Source organism: Dipodomys ordii, unplaced genomic scaffold (assembly GCF_000151885.1).
Source record: "Dipodomys ordii isolate 6190 unplaced genomic scaffold, Dord_2.0 Scaffold1, whole genome shotgun sequence".
Taxonomy (NCBI): domain Eukaryota; kingdom Metazoa; phylum Chordata; class Mammalia; order Rodentia; family Heteromyidae; genus Dipodomys; species Dipodomys ordii.
In genome coordinates this window covers 61345536-61366413 of record NW_012267217.1, presented here as the reverse complement: position 1 = coordinate 61366413, position 20878 = coordinate 61345536, and the positions used below count along the sequence as shown (strand labels likewise).

The following is a 20878-nucleotide window of genomic DNA, read 5'->3' as shown; positions in this document are numbered from 1 at the left end:
GCTCTACCACTTGAGCCACAGCGCCACTTCCGGCTTTTTTCTTTTTGCTTATGTGGTGCTGAGGAATCGAACCCAGGGCCTCTGGCATGCAAGGCATGCTCTCTTCCACTACTGAGCCACCTTCCCAGCCCCGAGCATCTGTTTTTAAATACATAAAACTATCATGGCATAGACTTTGAAATTATATATTTTTAGGTGTTTGTGTTGGTGTTGTTGGGGGTGTTGGTTGGCTTTGGTTTTGGGTATTTGGGAATGAACTACTACTTAAGCCACATCGTAGTCCTTTGTTTTGCTTAGGGAAGCCTCATATCCTTTATCCTCCTGCCTTCTAAGTAGCTGGAATTTCAGATTTGTACCATCACACCTGACTTGCTTTGATCATTATATAAGCCTTGAATAATGTATGACATAAACGCACTTTTTCCAGTACTTTTAAGAAAACCATGGAATGTTTCAGTTTTATCTTTCTGTATACAAAATGTATTTAATACATGTAATGGCATGTTTCTTTCCATACCCCTGTTTATATGCTTTATGTACACTAGGTAACCAACTTTAAGCTCTTTAAAGACATGTTTAAAGAACAGAGTTTATATAGGAAAAACAGAGCTTATAGAAAAAAAAATCGATTATATGTCTTTACCAGAAACCAACTGCTGTAATTATTAAACTGCTTTATTCAAAATGTAGCGAAGTTCTGGGGAAGATTGCTTAAGCCTTATAAACCTAGCTACTTGGTAAGTGGAGAGCCAAGGATGCTGGTGCAGAATGAAGGCAAGGTTCTAGTATGTGCCTGTTATCCAGCTGCAGGGGAAGTTCAATTGCTAGGCATAGTGTTCATGCCTATGGTGTCCAGTGACACAGGCACAAGTAGGAAGATTACAGTGTAGTCCAGCTTGGGTAATAAGTGAGACCTGACACAGAAAATAGCCAGTGCAGAGATAGGCTGGAGGCTGAGACCATGAGTTCATTTCCTAGTGCCATTATATATTTTTTAAATGCGTAGCAAAGTAGATTTGAAGGTTATTTTATAGCTGAAATACTTGAAAACAGAAAAGAGCGTGTGTGTGTGTGCATGTGTGCTCGTGCGTGCGTGCGTGCGTGTGTGTGTGTGTGTCCCTCCCTGATTCTGGGGTTTGAACTCAGAACCTAGGCACTGTCTCTCACTTTGCTTTGCTCGGGGCTTTTTTGCTTTTGGCTTTCTTGGTAATTAAAGATAAGAGTCTCACTGACTTTCCTGCCCTGGCTGGCTTTAAACTGTGATCCTCATATCTCAGCCTCCTGAGTAGCTAGGATTACAAGCTTGAGCCACCACTGCTTGGCAGGGTTTTTGTTTCTAAATTTAATTTTGTAAGAAAGGATAAAATACTGAAGAAGTGTATTTAAGTTGTTGAAGAAATCTTATTTCAAAGAATTGCCTAAATGGGACATTTCATAAATACCAGAATTCATGGTATTCTCCTCACATGGTTCCATGATGGATTAAAGGTAAAGTATTGATTTCATGTGCATGACTCCACACTCACATTTTAGTTCTCATTCTTAACTGTATTAAGTAACTTGAGTTACTAGCACTATCATTTATATGACACAAGAGTTTAGCTTTGTGTCTTAGAAAATTGAAGTGTATTTTCTTCCTTTTTATCGATTGTGACATCAATAGACTAACCTTTTTTCGCAAATTATCTTGAGCTTTTCTCTCAACAGAGGATCACAGGCTTTAAAATTTTTCAACACACATCAGTTAAAATGCCAATTACAAAGACATCCTGATTGTGCAAATGTGAAACAGTGGAAGGGTGGACCTGTCAAGATCGACCCATTGGCGTTGGTACAAGCTATTGAGAGATACCTTGTAGTTAGAGGTACTTTGCATATATACCTTTTCAATGAAAGTAATATTGAAAAATGCATGGGCTAGTACCCTGTTTAATTTTTTCTGATAAAACCTACACAGTAGGAACTTGTTTTCCTGCCACTAATATATTGGCATTGTTGGACTCTCCTATAAGTTAACTGGTTATTTGAGTGATGAACTAATTTGCCATGTTGGAATTTCAGTAGAAAGAACACTCTGTGTTTGAGAATTTTCTTTGGTCTTTCTTTTCCGTGGGTCAATATGTAACTTTTTTAAAAAGTAAAATACCAGGTTAACCATTTATCCAATTGCAAGACATTTATTTGTCTGTGTGTATATTTAGGGTATGGAAGAGTAAGAGAAGATGATGAAGACAGTGATGATGATGGATCAGATGAGGAAATAGACGAATCTCTGGTAAGATAAAATGCTGATCATTTTTGTAAAGTATGTTAGTCAATATATTACATACATATACGTATATATATGTAATATATATGTACATCCCTAATGTGAAAATCCAAAATATCCTAAATTCTATAAGCAGAAAATTCCACACTTGGCCTTTTGAGGTAGCATTAAAAAGCAAGAGTACTAAAAATACTGTATAAAGTTTACTTTAGAGGCTATGTGTATGAAGGTGCATATGAAACATAAATTGAATTTTATGTTTAACCTTGGTCCCTTTTAAATTGCCTCAAGTCCCAATCCTGGGACTTGAACTTAGGCCTAGGCACTGTCCTAGAGCTTTTTTCCTCAAGTACAGTGTTCTACCACTACAGCCACAGCTCTACTGGGTTTTTTGCTAATAATTGGAGATAAAGACTTTGGTGTCTGGCTTCTGTGATACTCAGACATCAGCCTCCAAAGTAACTAGAATTATGGGCATGAGCCACAAGCACCCAGTGGAGGGGCAGAGGAGATCTGAAATACTGGTCCCAAAGCATACCAGATGAAAGTTACTTGTCATGCATAGGGTTTGGTAACTATCTGTGGTTTCAGACATTAACTAGGATTCTTGTATTGTGACCAGCAGGTGATATTGAACTATATAAACACCAATGTCAGTATCTAAAATAGATTTTGCTTTCTTTTTTAGGCTGCTCAGTTTTTAAATTCAGGAAATGTGAGACACAGACTACAGTTTTATATTGGAGAACATTTGCTACCATACAATATGACTGTGTATCAGGCAGTACGACAGTTCAGTGTACAGGCTGAAGATGAAAGAGAATCCACAGATGATGAAAGCAATCCTCTAGGGAGAGCTGGGATTTGGACAAAGACTCATACCATATGGCAAGTTGGAAAATCCTCCCTCCTATTCCTATTCCCATTCCTGTTGCTAGTCCTATTGCAAAACAGGAGTTCTACCATCGACCTAAGCCACTTTGCCAGCCCTGGTGTTTTGTGAACTTTGAAAATGTGTTATAGAATTCATACTAAAGTTATGATTGGTATTTGTAAGAAGAAAGGGAGCTCTTAAAATATTTCGTATATTGTATATATATATACCTGCTTCCTCAAATTCTACTAGGAAAACATATGATGGACAGTAGTAAATAATAATTTACATCTACCTTTTTAATGCATTTTAGTCCCTAATTAAAACAAAATTTCTCCATTAAATGTTTCAGTAGGTAAAAAGTTTGGCATTCTAGGTCCTAAAGGTATTTGGCTATAGATTCCTGCATTTCCTGTTGATTTCTCTATTTATAAAGGAAGTCATTCTTCCGAAGCCATTCTTTATAACATTTTCCTCCTGTGATGCTGTAGCTAGGTTGTGCAGTCTTTTATAGGAAGGTGTGTCATTGGTAATTCTCAGAATTCAAAGTAAGGATAGAGAGGGTAGTTTTTTGGGTTATTCTGGTAACTGCATGTTCAGTCTGTGATGTGGACTTTTGCCTTTGTATAATAAATTATGTATGTGTGTGTGTGTGTGTGTGTGTGTGTACATACAGCATGATGAAATCAAAAACATTTTGAAAAGTGAGAGGAAAGGGAATATGGTGGAGGGCGTGAATTTATTCACATTATACTCTACATGTATGAAAATGCAACAGTGAAACAAATACATTTTGTTTGTATACTATCTGGTCACCTTAGGTACAAACCTGTAAGAGAGGATGAAGAAAGTAATAAAGACTGTGTTGGTGGTAAAAGAGGAAGAGCCCAAACAGCGCCAACAAAAACGTCCCCCAGAAATGCAAAAAAGCATGATGAGTTATGGCATGGTAAGATGTTGATTGGGGGGAAGTAGATTGCTATGCTCAAGGTTTTTTTTTTTAAGGGGGGGTCTGGTCATGGGGCCTGAACTCTGGACCTGAGTACTGTCCCTCAGCTCTTCAGCTCAAGGCTAGTGCTCTACCACTTGAGCCAGAGCATCACTTCTGGCTTTTTTCTTTTTGCTCATGTGGTGCTGAGGAATCAAACCCAGGGCCTCATGCATGCAAGGCAAGCACTCTACCACTGAGCCACCTTCTCAGCCCAGAGCTCAAGGTTTTTAAGTTATTTAAATCTTGTAAAGTCTTTGACTATAACTTAGAGAAAACTATAAAATTTACACAATTAAATTTGTAAAGAGGGTTGAGGAAACTGCTTACTCTCAGGTTTTAAGAATTTATGTTTGTTTTGTTGGTTGTGGGGCTTGAATTCTGGGCCTAACAAGTGCTCTACTCTACGGCTTGAGCCACAGCACCACTTCAGGTTTTCTGGTGGTAATTGGAGATAGGAATCTCAGGGACTTTACTTGCCCTGGGCTATCTTTGAACTTTGAACCTCAGATCTCAGCCTTCTGAGTAGCCAGGATTATAGGCGTGAGGAGGAATGCCCAGCTCATGTTTTTATGAAGAATGAAACATTTCAATAGTAGAGACTTCTGGTCATTTGCAACCTGGCTGGTCCTTCATTTTTATTGTTAGTCACTATAATTATAATTTATCAGCTGCAGAAGGAATTAAAAAGTGATTACAGATAATATAAAAACTATGGAGTGCAGGGGCTGGGGAGGTGGCTCAGTGGTAGAGTGCTTGCCTTGCATGCCTGAGGCCCTGGGTTCGATTCCTCAGCACCACATAAGCAAAAAGAAAAAAGCCGGAAGTAGCGCTGTGGCTCAAGTGGTAGAGCGGCTAGCCTTGAGCTGAAGAGCTGAGGGACAGTGCCCAGGCCCAGAGTTCAGGCCCCACAACCAGACCCCCAAAAAAAAAAAACTATAGAGTGCAATTGCATTTCCTTCTTTATTTACATTTCCTTTTCCCCAATCTCAATACAGCAGGAAAAACTCTAGGAGTTGGGTTGTTGTTATATTAATGGGCCCCCTCCCATCACAGTGCCTTCCATACACTGCTTTCCTCTGTTTCACAGAAATAAGAGCATTGCGGCAAATTTGCTTTTTGTAAAACTAAGTTTTATGTAAAAGCTTCCTCCTGCCCTCCCCTCGCGCCCTCCCTCCCTTTTCTTCCCATCCAAGGAGCTTGAATTCATAACCTGGGCACTGTCTCTGAGCTTTCTATAAAAAGCTTAAGGCTAGCACTTTACCACTTCAGCCACACCTCCACTTCTGGCTTTTTAGTGGTTAATTAGAGATGTGTCTCATAAGACTTCACCTGCTCAAGCTGGCTATATATGAAAAATCCAGGAAGTTTCTTTAACAAACCACTTAAATGATTAACTTTATTCTGTTCTTGACTGTTTTAGTACTACCTGTTTGTGATATAAGTGAAAGATGTGAACTGTGCACTGGAGGCTTGTAATCCTAGCTAGGATTACAAGTTAGGAGGCTGAGATCTGAAGTAGTTTGAAGCCAGCCAGCACAGGAAACTCGTGAGAGTCTTGTATCCAATTAACCAAAAAAGGTAGAAGTGTAGCTGTGTGGCTCAAATGGTGGTAGAACATCAGCATTGTGCAAAAAGGGTAAGGGACAGCATCCAGGCCCTGAGTTCAAGCCCCAGTACCAGTGCAGGCATATATACCCAGAGGTATAAGAGTGTACTAGTTTTTGTTTGATAGTTTTGGTTGTGGCACTTGAACCTCGGGGCCTGGGCACTGTTGCTGAGCTCTATTGCTCAAGGCTACTGCTCTATCACTTTGAGCCACAGCACCACTTGCGGTTTTATGGTGGCTAATTGGAGATAGGAATCTCACTGGTTTGCCAAGCACCTGTGGCTCAAGCCTGTAATCCTAGCTACTCAGGAGGCTGAGATCTGAGGATCACAGTTCAAAGCCAAAGCTAACCCGGACAGGGAAGGCCTTTGAGACTCTTATCTCCAGTTAAACACCAGAAAACTGGAAGTAGGGCTGTGGCTCAAGTGATAGAGCACTCCCCTTGAGCTGAAGAGCCCCATGACAAAAAAAGAATTTTGCAGTCTTTCTTGTTCTTGGTGGTTTTGAAACTGGAGTCCTCAGATCTTAACCTCCTAAGTTGGTAGGATTACAGGTATGAGCCACCAGTGCAGGGCAGGTGTCTGTTTTTTTGCTTATATTGGGTATGAGGAGAAAATGAAACTTTTATAATCTTGGATTTTCTCATGTACAAGATAAAGAAACCATCTATTGATATGCTACCAATAAGAAGTAAATATAATTGCTGGTTTAGGGATAAGATGACTGGCTCTACTGGCTTAGCTATTATAGCTTTGATAAGAATTTAAAATGTAATCTTCTGTTTTCTAGATGGAGTGTGCCCATCAGTATCAAATCCTTTAGAAGTTTACCTTATTCCCACGCCACCTGAAAATATCACCTTTGAAGACCCATCATTAGATGTGATCCTCCTTTTAAGAGTTTTACATGCTGTCAGTCGATACTGGTATTACTTGTATGATGTGAGTAATGTCTACTTCTGAAATTCATATGGTCTGTTCATGACAAATTATATCATAGTTTAAGTTTCTATTTACTGATTGATGAATCTTGTCTTGCATGCAAAATCAAAACAGTGATTCATGTAAATTCAGGAATCCTAGCCCAGTAATATGCTATGTATTTAATCTGGGGAAACTTCTCTGCTCCTTCTTTTTTTCATGGCAAAAATTCTTACATTATTCTTGTGCAGATTTATTTGTAGAACATTGTCTAGCTATAACCCTATTAATTAAGCTGCAGATGGAAGTTGAGCATAAATTTATCATAGTTAAGATTATTCAGGGACATTTAAAAATCTAAATGTTTCTTTAGGGTACAAATTAACCAAATTTGTATTTGCTGAAGTTAAGATGAAGTAAAAAGCTGAGTGAAAACTGGTATTTTCTGTGATATTTAATCTATATAGATAAGTGAAAAAAAAAAACTGACCTTACATGAAACAAGCTGGCACATCAGTAAGTAGCTGAGGCAATATCATTGGCTTGTGGTGGTTGGTAGTTTCAACCATTTATTACAAGAGTTGTTTGGGTTGGGACACAACAGTGAGGACATATATAATGGGTGTTGGAGACAAAAAGGTGAATTCTTGGCACTCTGCATATATTTGAGGGTAAAGGAAAAGATTATGAATATAATCTTGTTTACTTGTTCTTGTTTTTAACATTTTACAGAATGCAATGTGCAAGGAGATTATTCCAACTAGTGAATTTAATAACAGTAAATTGACAGCAAAAGCAAACAGGCAGCTTCAAGATCCTTTAGTAATCATGACAGGAAACATCCCAACATGGCTAACTGAGCTAGGAAAAACCTGGTAAGACAATTACTTTCATGGCTTTGTGAATGTTGGTTTTAATACTTCTTACAGAAGTATCCTTATTATGCCTGATCAACTGTTATGTTCAGTCACAACTCAATATAATACAGCTTTAGCATACAAACAGATTAGTTGTGTTGAGGCTGGCACTAGTTTTTCCTATTGTATATGTCTTTCTACATGACATGGGATGGAGAATTAAATCATAAAATTGAATTCCAAAAGGCTGTTCTTCTCAGAGCCTTTTGTACCAGAGCCTCTAGATTTTCACTGATATATACAGTGAGCACTGGTCAGGTAAGATAATTTTTACATTTCATTTATTAATTACAATGAAAGTTAGAAATTTGATATTTTTCTTTGCATAGATTATATCATTGCAAGGCTGCTGCCATTGTTAATAGAATAAATAGAAAGCATTCAGGTCACTGTAGGAAGTACTTTTGACAGAAGTGTATGTCAAAAATCTACTAAAACCTGAATAAAGAGGCAGTAAGACCTTGTATCATAGGGCTGTAAGGCTGCTTCTTTGAAAAGCAGAAGCTGCCTTTTAGCAGTTTTTGAGTGACTTCAAATGCTAAACTCGAGGAGGAAAATTGAGAAGAAACAAACTAGTTCTTGGGTATATGCAGTATGGGGTTTTAGCAACCAAATGAGGCTATGGTGTTAAACTTTCTAAAAGCTTTGGAGTAGATTAAAGATTGAGTAGACTATAAATTTAAGTGTAAGGCTTTGGAGATTAAAATTTAGATTTTATGTAGAAGTACTTAAGTTTTATTAGTCGGCAATTAGAAATTTTAAGTGCTGTGGTATATGATTGTGTTTCTAGTAATATATTTTGATTTTTTTTTTCTTAAATGGCTTCTGATTCTTATCCAGATAACAAGTTAATATTGCATCTTTTTGCAGCCCATTTTTCTTTCCTTTTGATACCCGGCAAATGCTTTTTTATGTAACTGCATTTGATCGAGACCGGGCAATGCAAAGATTACTTGATACCAACCCAGAAATCAACCAGTCTGATTCTCAAGATAGCAGAGTTGCACCTCGATTGGATAGAAAAAAAGTAAGTTTCTTCCAAAAATACCTAAACTGAGCTTTTCAAATTAATGGAAAAACTACAGATGGTCTGTGCCTAATTATACCTGTTGGTTTTAGAGCTATAAGTCACCACTGTATTTTGTCTCTTTTTATCACTTCTGTGTTAATTCTACTTTTCTATTAATCTGTTGAAACTGGTCTATGATTCTTCTTTAATCCTCTATTAAGAGTCCACTAGTTCCTGAAATAGTTTCCAGTTTTTTTAGTTACTGTAATTCTTATGATAAGGATGTTGATTCTTCATGCAATAGTAGGCTTAACCAGATCCACTTCTCTCCCTTAACATATTTTTCCCATTAGAAAAGTCTGAAACAGAATCCTGAATATATTTTGAGTCTCTATCCCAGGAAGCTCCAGTGTTGCTGACTTCATCTTCTGTGCTTCTAATCTTGGCTCCACAGTTTGGCTGTGAAACACAAGGCCCATATGATTCACATGAGACACCAATCTACAGTTCTGACCTGTACTTTCACTGATGACTTTTCTGTTCCATCTCTCTCTCTCTCTCTCTCTCTCTCTCTCTCTCTCTCTCTCTCTCTCTCTCTCTCTCTTTACTAAGGATTTAAGCTTCTCTTCCAGTTTTTTACCTCCAACTTCTTGTAGGAACCTCTTGTAATTAGAAGGGAATCGATTGTCATGAAAACAAGACGAAAAAGCAAATGCTATACTTAAAAAATAATTGTGCTATTTCTATCTCTATATGTCCCATGAAGATTCCATAAATAGCAGTGTTACCCTGCTTTAGAAATGGTAGCAAAGTGTTATCTTCACAAATCTCATTAGGGCACATCTTCAGCAGTATTGTAGGAGCCTTGTAGCTGAGAGCCTCTAGGTTTCCAGCTCAGCTATCTCACTTATCATCAAACCTATTTCACCATATCTGATATATAAATTTGCCCAGGGAAATTTCATGAAGGTAGTCCTTGATACTGTTGATGTTTAATAGAATTAAAGAGATCTTTTTCCTTTGAAACCTTAATTTTCTAACCATGCCATGGGTTCAAGATAAATTAGTAATTAGACTTGAGTCTAGCTCTTCTTCATGTATGCAAGGATGCTGTCGATGTTTGCAGCAATGCAGCTACTAATATCTGAGGTTAAACTGATCAAATTGCTTAATTGATTATATTGTCCTTAACAGAATGCCACCAGTTTATTAAAATGAATGTAGGTAGAGTAATTGACTCACATCTCTACTTTCTTCGTAGCGTACTGTGAACAGAGAGGAGTTGTTGAAGCAAGCCGAATCTGTAATGCAGGACCTTGGCAGTTCACGGGCCATGTTAGAAATCCAGTATGAAAATGAGGTGAGCTTATTAGGTCCAGTGGTTTTTAGCTTGACTATTCTCTGGATAAAATGTCATTTAGGTTCCTTGTCTCTATGAAATTCTGAAAGCCATTTGGAAAATAATAGCTTAAAAACTAAGGTTTGATCTATTTTTCTCTTAGTGATTTATTCAAGACTGGGGATCTACCTCTTGAGCCACAGATCCACTTTTAGCTTCTTGGTATTTAACTGGAGACTTTCCTGTCTCCGCTGCCTTCAAGCCATCAGGACCTAGCTCCATTTTTCTTTTCTTCCAATGCTAAATATCAGTCCCAGGGACCCTGTGCATGGTAGGCAAGTAAGTGCTCCACACTGAACTACATTCCAGACTTGAATATATTTCAATTTTAAAAGCTGTTAAAAGTTCACATTTCCTCCCATTTGAAGTATGTATGTCCATCTGTCCAGTTGTTTCACATACTTATGCATACTTTTTTGTTTTGATCAGTTGTGAGGCTTGAACTCGGTGCTTGGGCATCGTACCTGAGACTTTTTTGTTCAAGTCTAGTGCTCTGCCACTTTCAGCCACAGCTCCACCTGTGGTTTTGGGGTGGTTATTGAAGATAAGAGACTTTCCTGCCTGCGTTACCATAATCCTCACACCTCAATCTCCTGAGGTTTATAGGTGTGAGCCAACAGAGTCTGGCCACACACTTAATTAATTCTCCAAATTTTTGGCATATTTTTCACATTTTGTTTTATTATGGGATTAGAGTCTGGAAGTGGCGCTGTGGCTCAAATGGTAGAGCGCTCGCCTTGAGCTGAAGAGCGCATGGAGAACACCCAAGCCCAGAGAGTTCAAACCCCACAACCGACAAAAAAAAAAAAAAGTATGGAATTAAGAGTCTGACTTTTGTGGATTCAAATGACTCATAAATATTTTATTACTGTCAGTTACGAAATATCTTTCCATTGTATTGTAGAACTTTTTTTTTTTTAGGCTTCTTTACAAATCTGAAAGATTATTGAAGTAATCAAGAAAGCTGCTCCAATAACTGATTATTTCCACTGTTAATATACATTCAGTTTACATGATGAACCTGGGTCAAGAACTTTTAAATTTTTATGAAATTAGTTTATTATTTTTCTTTTCTGCTTTTACACTTTGACAGCTTCAAAGATTTATCTCCTGTGGTTTTGTTTTCACCCTTAGCCTGTGATCCATTTAGTATCACTACAGACTGGGGTTTAAACTCAGGGTTTCAAACGTGCTACATGGCTACTGTACTGTACTCCACAGCTTAAGCTTTTGCTCTATTGAGATATTGGGGTCTCATGAACTTTTTTTGCCTGTCCTGGCACTGCACTTAGCCTTTTCTCAGCCTCATGAATAGCAGCATAAACATGAACCATGACCCTAAGGTTTTAGTTAAGATATGGGGTCTTAAGAACTTTTTGCTTTGACTGGCTTCAACCCATGATGCCCTGTTTTCTACTTCCACAGTGAGGTAGGATTATAGCCATGAGTGGGGTAGAGGTTCACTTTCTTTGTGTATGTTGCCAGTCCTGGGGCTTGTACTCAGGGCTAGGGCACTGTCCCTGTGCTTCTTTTGCTCAAGGCTAGCACTCTACCCCTTGAGCCACAGCCACTTCAGCTTTTTCTGTGTATGTGGTACTGAGGAATCAAACCCAGGGCTTTATGTATGCTAGGCAAGCACTCTACCACTAAGCCACCTTCCCAACTTCCCCCCCCCCCCCCCCTTTTTTTTTTTAGAGGAGTCTTTTGTGTTTTTTGGTGGAGGTGAGGATTGTTTTTGTTCCATCTGTTAACTCCTTCATCCTTTTGGTTTGAAACACTCTCCATGTAGTCTAGACTGGCACTGAACTTGCCACACTCCTAGGATTATACACCTATATCAAGACTCAAGTCTTTTCTTTCTTCTCTTCTCTTCCTCCTCCTCTCTCTTCTTCCTTCCTTCTTCTCCTCCTTCCTTCTACCTCCTTTCTTCTTCCTCCTTCCTCCTTCCTCCTCTTCCCTTCTCCTTTCTCCTTCCCCCTTCCCTTCTTCTTCCCTCTTTCCTCTTCCCTCTTCTTTCCCCTTCTTTTTTAAACACAGGCAGTAATGTTCCCCTCAGCACTTTTATTTGGTATCGATACTATGACTCTTTGGCTTACTTTCTAGATTTCTCCATTTGATCCTATTATCAGAATTCTATACCATGTTACTTACTATAGTTTTATTATAAATGTTAATTAGATAGCATGAGTCGTCCAGTTTTTTTCTTCAGAGTTCTTTAATACTTCCATGTGAATTTTAGAATCCGCCTATCAGTGTAAAGTTTAATAGGAATTTGGTTAGGATTTTGTTGAATTGTGCTCAGTTTGGAGAGAATTGACATTTTTCTTTTTTTTTTTTGACATTTTTCAATAAAATAAAATAGTGTTGTTGTCTACTTTACAGCTTTGATTTTTCTGTGTTGTTTCATATTTTATGTCTAGAAGTCTTTCTTGCATATGTTAGGTTAGATTTTCCCTAGAATATATAAATGTTTCATGGTGTTGAAAGTGGTACTATTTCTTCCATTTTCAGTTTGTTGCTGGTTTATGGACAATTGTATTTTATAATACCTTGGTTTTTGTGACAATCATAAACTTAATCTAGTTATATTTTAATAGATGACTTAGGATTCTTGTAGCTTGAGAAACTTTTCTGTAAAGAACTAGATACTAAATATTTCAAACTTGTGGGTCACGTAGCCTCTCACAATTACTATAACCTGCCTTTATTAGCTGTGGAGTGATCATAGACATAAATGAGTATGGCCATGTCCCGATGAAACTTGATACTAATTAAATTTGAAGTCCATGCCATTTTCAACATCTTCAAGGTACTAGTCAAGATGTTTTTTTCAACTGTTTAAAAAATATGACAGTTATTCTTGGTTTACCGACATTATAAAAGAAGACATAAGGCTGGAAGTATAATTTACTCAGTGTAGCTGACCTTCATCATCTGTGAATCCTGTCATCTGTGAATTAAAATGTTTTACTTTCTTGTCTTTGTCTTCTTTTCAGATGCTTTTCAACAGGCAGGACAATATTCCAAAAGATTAAAGGAACAATTTTCTGTACATTTTAGTTTCAAAATACAAAGACAGAACTTAGGAGAATTTGACTTCTATGAAAATCTTCTTACATGGACTTAAACTTAACAGAGCTTCCACTTCATTGCCCTATGCTCATTTTTTTTTTTAAAGATGTGTGTTTTTCTTTCTTTTGCCATTCTTTTTTTCCCCAATGAGGAGGATTGAACCCCGGATCTCTGACTAGACAAATGCTTTATCACTGAGCTATATCCCCAGCTATCTTTCTATTTTCTTTCTTTTTTTTCCTTTTTTTTTGGTCGGTCGTGGGCCTTGAACTCTGGGTCTGAGCACTGTCCTTCAGCTCTTCAGCTCAAGGCTAGCGCTCTACCACTTGAGCTACAGTGCCACTTCCAGTTTTCTGGTGGTTTATTGGAGATAAGAGTTTCATGGACTTTTCTGCCTGGGCTGGCTTTGAACCACAATCCTCATCTCAGCCTCCTGAGTAGATAGGATTACAGCATGAACCACCGGTGCCCGGCTACCTTTCTATTTTCTTATGTATAAAATGTGGGTGATAATAGTCTAACCCAAACCTGTAGCTGAGTTCATTTATGTGATGAGTTAAAACAATATTTGGCTCAGAGTAATGGATGGTAAATTTAGAAATTTAATTTACAGTATTATCTGTTGCTATCCCAGTAGCCTTAATCATGATTTTAAGCATTTTTCCTTCTTGTTAAACTTTAGAAAGTATACAGTCACCAAAATTAAAATTTAAAGGTGTTGTGTACTGAGAATTATGCTGCATGCTAGTGATCCAGATTCTAGCAGAATTCCCAGTGTTGTAGGAGAAGACACAGGACAAGGGCACAGAATGGCAAGTGAGTGGTATTGTTTAACTAGTGAGTGAAGCTTTTGGGCAAGGAGTCTTGTCTCTGACATGTCCGGTAAAGGTGAAGAAGTGAGCTCTTGACTTGAGACCTTAGTGGAAGTCAAGGGAGGCTTAAGGAACCATCTTCCAGTAGGCTCAAAGAGTCAGGCTTTGGTGTCAAGGAACAGAAATGAGTACTGTTCGGGGAGTGTTGGAAAGGAAGAAGATCCCAAATTGGATTGAGATCCTTGCCCATTGGAGTAAACTTGGACTTTTGAAATATACTTGGATCCTTGGCTATTGCTAATAGGATGTAGTTATTAAGTGTATACTCCAATTTCTTCTTCATGAGACTGCAAAACCTGGCTGGTGTAGTGGCTCATACTTGTCCCAGCTATGCAGGAGGCAGAGAGTATCACAGTTCAAGTCTGGGCTGGAAATAAAATTTAGCAAGACTTCATCTCTGCAAATAAGCCCGATTTAGTGGTGTGTACCTTAAGTCCATAGGTAGAATTTCTATTCAGGACACTCCTAGGTGTGTCCAACAAGTTTTAGAGCTCCTGGCTAACAAGTACAAGGCCTGGAGTTCAAACCCTGGTATGAGGGTAGAGACCTGAGTGCTCTTACCTACTTGGTTGACTTAACTTTGTTTAAATATGCTTCTACTTTATTTCAGCATTTTTCTTTCTGGGAATAAATTTTCCTCTCATCCTTTAGTGTTCAAATCAAATTGCATCTTAAATGAACTGTAAACTAGCTCAGAAAGGCTTCTCACTGACCCTTCTGAGGGGCAATGTCTAACTGCTAGTGCAGAAATCAACTTCTTTGGTGGGTTTTACCCATTGACTCTGAAAAAGATTCCAAGATCTATCGTTATTGGGGGAAGAGAGGGTTCCCAAAACTTGAAAGTATTGGCTGTATGATGCAAACACCTAAAATCGGTTTTATTTTTAGAAATAACAGTATTTTTTGTGCCAAAACTAGGACTTGCACTCAGGGCCTTGTGCTCTTGCCTATCTTTTTCACTCACAACTGGCAGAAATAAACAATATCTGAATGTAGGAAATACTTGTCAGTGCCTTCTTATCCTGGGGTAATTTTATGTTAAGGGAAGAAAATTAACTTGTTTTAAGCACCATCTAGTGGATACTAAACATTACTACAACTTTTCTTTGCCTTTGTCATCTTCCTCTTGTCTAGGATTCAGAGGATAATAAAATATATGTAAAGTTCCTATCATTATAGAGCTTTTCTTTTAGTTTAGAAAGACACATACACGTTAGCAAAACACACAAATACTAGACAAGCATTGTAAGAGAAGGTTAAAGAAGATAGAGCATGAAGACAAAGGCAAGCGGGTAGGGTAATCAAAGACAACATTTAAGCATAAGGGCGAGTCATTGCTGTTTGGAAGAATAGCTCTAGCAGCATAACGTGAGAATGAAGGTGATTAGAGCTAAGTAAATGAAGATGGAGAAGGTCAGCGAAGCTGGGGAAAAAAGGAGGCATCACAGAATGCCAGGTTATGATAAGAACTTAAGCTTGGCTTGCTCCTACCCCCCTGTACCCCTGTCATTTTCCTATAGTTTGTATTGTGGGGAGAACTGAGGAGAAGCGCCAATATTTGCTACAAGGTTTTGTTTCAAGCACTCATTGTGAGGTTTGATGCCATTTACTGTTATAAAATTCTAACAAAGATATGGGAGTTAATGCAGTAGGATGGGAGTGATGTCAACAGTCCAAGCCAACATTGTCTTGAATATCTGATAGACTGTCTCAGCTTTTAGGGCTAGTGTAGGTCATTTTTTACAATAACTATAATAATGGTAAAATAGTGCCCTAAGTAGCCCTGGCAGACTGAACAATGATATGAAGTTTTTATTAGCTGTCTCCCTTCTTTTACATTCTGGTGGAATCTTGATTAGAACATAAAAAAATGATGAGGCTGTGAATGCTACCCTGGTTGTTTTCATATCATATGTCATGGACTAGTGGTTTTACTCAAAGGGCTTCTAGTTTTGTTCCACATGCTAAGACTGAAAGAATGTTCAGTCAAAAAATGTTAGTAGGGCTGGGAAGGTGGCTCAGTGGTAAAGCACTTGCCTTACATGCCTGAGGCCCTGGGTTTGATTCCTCAGCACCACAAAAGAAAAAAAGCCGGAAGTGGCGTTGTGGCCAAGTGGTAGAGCACTAGCCTTGAGCTGAAGAGCTTAGGGACAGTGCCCAGGCCCAGAGTTCAGGCCCCACGACCTGACCCAAAAAAAAAAATTTTTTTTTTTTAAGTAAATACCTCTGTTGCCTCCTGGTAAACACTTTCTATTAGTTTTCACATTGTTAATACAAGAGCAGGTAAAAAGTACCATGATTTTATAGAATTTGGGAGTCATTCTGTTTTTGTTCCTTTTTTAGGTTGGTACAGGTCTTGGGCCTACACTGGAGTTTTATGCACTTGTATCTCAGGAACTACAGAGAGCTGACTTGGGTCTCTGGAGAGGTGAAGAAGTAACTCTTAGCAATCCAAAAGGTAATTTAAGTTTGTGAGTCACTGAATTTGTGCTATTCAAGATCAGATAATGGGCCCTTACATTAAGGCTCGTTATAATTAATTTCTGTTATAGGACCATGTTCTTTAAGCCTTTTTTTTAACCTGTTTATTAAATAGGATAAGACCTTGCAGCTCTAGAGGACTTCTATTCTCCAGTTTTGGCAATGTTAAATTTCTTACATGTTCTAAGTTACCAGGTTTTGTTCTTGTTTTGTTTTTTTGTTTTTGGAAATACCATCTGAAGTTTGGTGAATTGCTCATTTTACAGGAAGCCAAGAAGGGACCAAGTATATTCAAAACCTCCAGGGCCTGTTTGCGCTTCCTTTTGGTAGGACAGCTAAGCCAGCTCATATCGCAAAGGTTAAGATGAAGTTTCGCTTCTTAGGAAAATTAATGGCTAAGGCTATCATGGATTTCAGATTGGTAAGTTTAGGATTGTTTGCTTTTCTACAATTTTGGTGTACAATGTTCTGTGAAAGTACCTCAGTTCCCTGCACTCAATGCTGTATATTAGAGCACTCTTCTCAATCTTAAGGTGCGTATGAATCACTTAGGAATTTAAAAATGCCAGTTCTGATGCAGAAAGATAGAAGTGAGGCTGTCCTACTTCCCAAAACAGAATTTTCATAGCCGCTTCCAGCCGTTGGCCCAGTCCTTCAGTAGTAACCAGAGTCTAAAGAAGCGAGCATTGTTAAGAGTTGCTTTAATTACAATTTTGAAAGTATTATACATTACATTTCTAATTCAGTAGCAAAGCTATAATCATATGTAGCTCTACCTCATTAAATTTCTATTAGAATGCTCTTGTGAAAATAACCCAAGTAATCAGTGTTTGTGGAGGTTTGAATATTTCTGGACTTTTCTTATTTCCTCTTCTCACATTTTCTTAGATAATTTATCTGTATACATAAGACATTTTCATCTACTGTCAAATTTACAAGCTTTTATTTTTAACAGAAAAATGGACTAATGTCAATTATTTTAGAAGTTAAATTTTCTAAATTTTAAATACAGTAAGTTCTCCATTTTAACTTGTTTCAGAATATTTAATAATTCAGACTGCAGTGGAATTAAATTGCATCTACTTTAGTTCAAATAGAGTTAAATCTCTTTAAGGGCCTCTTAGTGTTTCAGGGACTCTCTTATAAAGTGTATTATGAAGAATATATGTCTATCATTAAGGAAAAGTTCTTTTCTGTGTTTATGTTTAATTCATTACTATTTTCAATTTGTTACCATAATTAGGGCTCCAAATTAAGACTCTATTTCATGTAAAAGGAGTAATGATTTGTAAATAAATATCTTTGGGGGATTAATTTGGCCTTTTCAAATCATCAAAGATTTGAGGTAATCTAGAAGCTCATTGTGTATGACTGCATTTTGTGTTGCCATTCAGGTGGACCTTCCCCTTGGCTTACCCTTTTATAAGTGGATGCTACGGCAAGAAACTTCACTGACATCACATGATTTATTTGACATCGACCCTGTTGTAGCCAGATCAGTATATCACCTGGAAGACATTGTCAGACAGAAGAAAAGATTGGAACAAGATAAATCTCAGGTAGGCCTACAAGTGGACCAGTTCAATTTTGTAGAATGATGAAGCTTGTTAGATGGCTTATATTAAATGTAGTTAAAATTTTATACTAGTATTTTGTTTTAAGAAATTGTTCAATATTTCTATTATACAGAACAGGTGCTGGACTTAGCTTCCTAAGTAGTTAGGATTATAAGCTAAAAATAAAAGAATGGCTGTTGGAGACCAGCCCACAGTTTTGAGACTCATTTTCATCCTGTAACTTTGTGAGAGATCAAGATTGGTAGGATCACAGTTGCAAGCCAGTCTTAAGCAGAAAAGTCTTAGAGAGACTCAAAAGCTGGGCCTATTGGCATGTGCCTGTTATTCCCAAATACAATGAGAAGCCTAAAATAGGTAGGTTAAACTTGAGGCACACACTCACAGGAAACCAGAACATATTTCAAAAATAATCAGCACAAAATGGCTGGGAGGCATGGTCTAGCAGAACACTTGCTTAGCAAGCAGCAGGCCAAGTTCAATCCCTTATACTGCCCTCCCACACAGAAACATACAGAGTGTCCCATGTATGATTTCCCAATGGACAATATCATCTGTTAATAACATCAAGCGATGAATAAACAGTTTCCAGTTACATTTGATTGAAACCGTAAATATGACCTCTTGTTTATTCAATTTTTCATGGACAGATGCTTAATCCTATTAAATTCCTTTAGCATGTATTTGAACCATTGAAACTATATTCTTGGGGCAATTTATTTTCAGAAAATATGGCTTCATTTAGAAATAGCCCATATTTTGTAATCTTGAGCTTTATATTATATAAACTTGGGTTATAACTTAAAAGTTACATTAGCAATAGCTCAATTGGGTTCGATCCAAATTTAATAGAAACACTTATTTCTAGAGTGGCACATTTGGCAATAGCTCTGTTTGTGCAGATAACAGAGTGGTTATGTAAAGCCATCTGAATTAGAGTAAGAGTAGCAAATGGAGATGTTTTGCTTGAGGTAATTTTTTCACATTTCTTCATGAGACAAAAAGGAGTTTAGAGAGCTGGATAGGTTTTTAGAGTATTTTTTAATATTAGGTAGAAGATGATCTGTAAGGGGCTTATCTTACATATTGATAATTATTACCTAGTGTTTCGATTTGTTTTGGTGCCAGACCTGGGACTTGGACTCAGGGCTAGCACTATACTGGTTAAGCAATGGCTCCACTTAAGGCCTTTTGCTGGTGAGTTGAAGATAGGAGTCTTACAGACTCTCTTGCCTGGGATGGTTTCAAACCATGATCTTCAGATCTTAGCCTCTTGAGTAGCTAGGATTACAGGTGTGAACCACTGGCACTCGGAGCTTAACTAATAGTTATTAACTGAAAATATAGTTAAGAGAAATTAATATTTAGAGTCTAAGCCCCCTCCCCCCCTTTTAGGTTGTTTTAGAATTGCTTAAGTTTAAACTTTACAACTTAAGCTTAAACTTCCTACAGTCCAGTAAAGAATAGTCTGTTAAGTTACAAGAAGGAAAAAGGAAGTAAAACTTGCAGTACTGTTTAAAGTACTTTACAAGTAATAAACTATGCGACAACTTTGTAAATTTCTAGATACTTGTGACTATACTGATTTTACAGATGAGAAATTGAAGGCACATAGGTTATGCAACCTGTCTGAGGTCACATATAACAACATGGACAATTGGAATTCAAACTCTGGCTGTATGTTCTTGGAGCCTAAATTTCTCCACATTGTACAACTCTGTTAGTTATCCTTGTCTCAAACATAGTATGTTACCACAGCTTTTTCACAAGTTCCCTTTTGATATTTGTTATTCTATTCTTTTTCTTAGATCAGTTTAAATATATAAAATGCATAGCACATATTACACTATAGAAGTTGGTTTAACTGTGCTGAATGGCCCAGACCATGAAAACTATAGCATTCTGAAGTATCCTATCCTGTTACTTTATAAAATATACAGACATGGGACAAGTTGTCCTGGCTCAGAGTCTACCTGAAAGTGAAAATTCTCAAAATAGCCAGCCAATGGTAGCTCACACCTGTAATCTTAGTTACTCAGGAGACTGAGATCTAAGGATGGTGGTTGGAAGCCAGCCTAGGCAGGCAAGTTTCAAGTAAACAATCCAAAAAAGCTGGAAAATAGAAGAGCTGTGGCCTAAGTGGTAGTACACTAGCCTAAGCTCAGTGACAGTGCCCAGGCCCTCAATTCATCTTCCAGGACCAGTATTTAATATATATATATATATATATATTAGAACATATATGGCAAATAAGCTAAATGTTCAGCCTTTAAGGTAATATATTAGGTCTAAACTAAAATTCCTTTTGAATATATCCAGTATGTATTAATTGATTATAGATTTCTAAATAACAAAAAGACTTGCTAGGTGCTATCTCTTTGCTTTTTTGCTCAAGGCCAGGACTCTTTGAGCCACACCTCTTCGTCCAGGTTTTTTGGTTGTTAATTGGAGATACCAGTTTTACAGACTTTCTTTTCTACCCAGACTAGCTTTGATCCCCAATCTTCATACCCCCCAGCCTCCTGCAATTGCTAGCATTAACAAGCATGAGCCATCAATGGCTGGCCTACACTTCAATGTAAACAAAATTAGTATATATAGGCCATGATGAAATCTGAGACTTTTTAGGGGATACCTCAGAATTGTACAAAGGGATTGTGCTGTGATGATTTCTTTTTTAAAGACAGTTTTTTATTAATTTACTAATTCTCTTTAAGTAGCTGTACAGAGGAGTTGGCCATTTAACAACATAGTTTATGAATACAAAATACAATGTGTCTTGATCAGTGTCATCCCCTTCTTTCCTTTTTTTTTGGGTCCGGTTGTGGGGCCTGAACTCTGGGCCTGGGTGCTGTCTCTCAGCTCTTCAGCTCAAGGCTAGTGCTCTACCACTT

The 20878-nt window shown here is 37.7% G+C and overlaps 1 protein-coding gene across 8 annotated transcripts in view; it reads left to right on the top strand.

Annotated features, from left to right (window-relative positions):
- The window catches only part of Trip12 (thyroid hormone receptor interactor 12), a 124866-nt gene that overhangs the window by 96558 nt on the left and 7430 nt on the right, over positions 1-20878 (top strand). For 6 of the 8 annotated variants that reach the window (XM_013027177.1, XM_013027111.1, XM_013026960.1 and 3 more), the window contains 11 exons: positions 1693-1865; positions 2202-2275; positions 2958-3157; positions 3965-4092; positions 6530-6681; positions 7393-7535; positions 8448-8604; positions 9848-9946; positions 16273-16387; positions 16677-16831; positions 17805-17969. In XM_013027177.1, the coding sequence (XP_012882631.1) occupies positions 1693-1865; positions 2202-2275; positions 2958-3157; positions 3965-4092; positions 6530-6681; positions 7393-7535; positions 8448-8604; positions 9848-9946; positions 16273-16387; positions 16677-16831; positions 17805-17969 (1561 nt within the window). Of the gene's footprint in view, positions 1-1692; positions 1866-2201; positions 2276-2957; positions 3158-3964; positions 4093-6529; positions 6682-7392; positions 7536-8447; positions 8609-9847; positions 9947-16272; positions 16388-16676; positions 16832-17804; positions 17970-20878 lie in introns of those variants that run through there. The other 2 variants (XM_013026814.1, XM_013027248.1) reach the window with 2 other exon arrangements.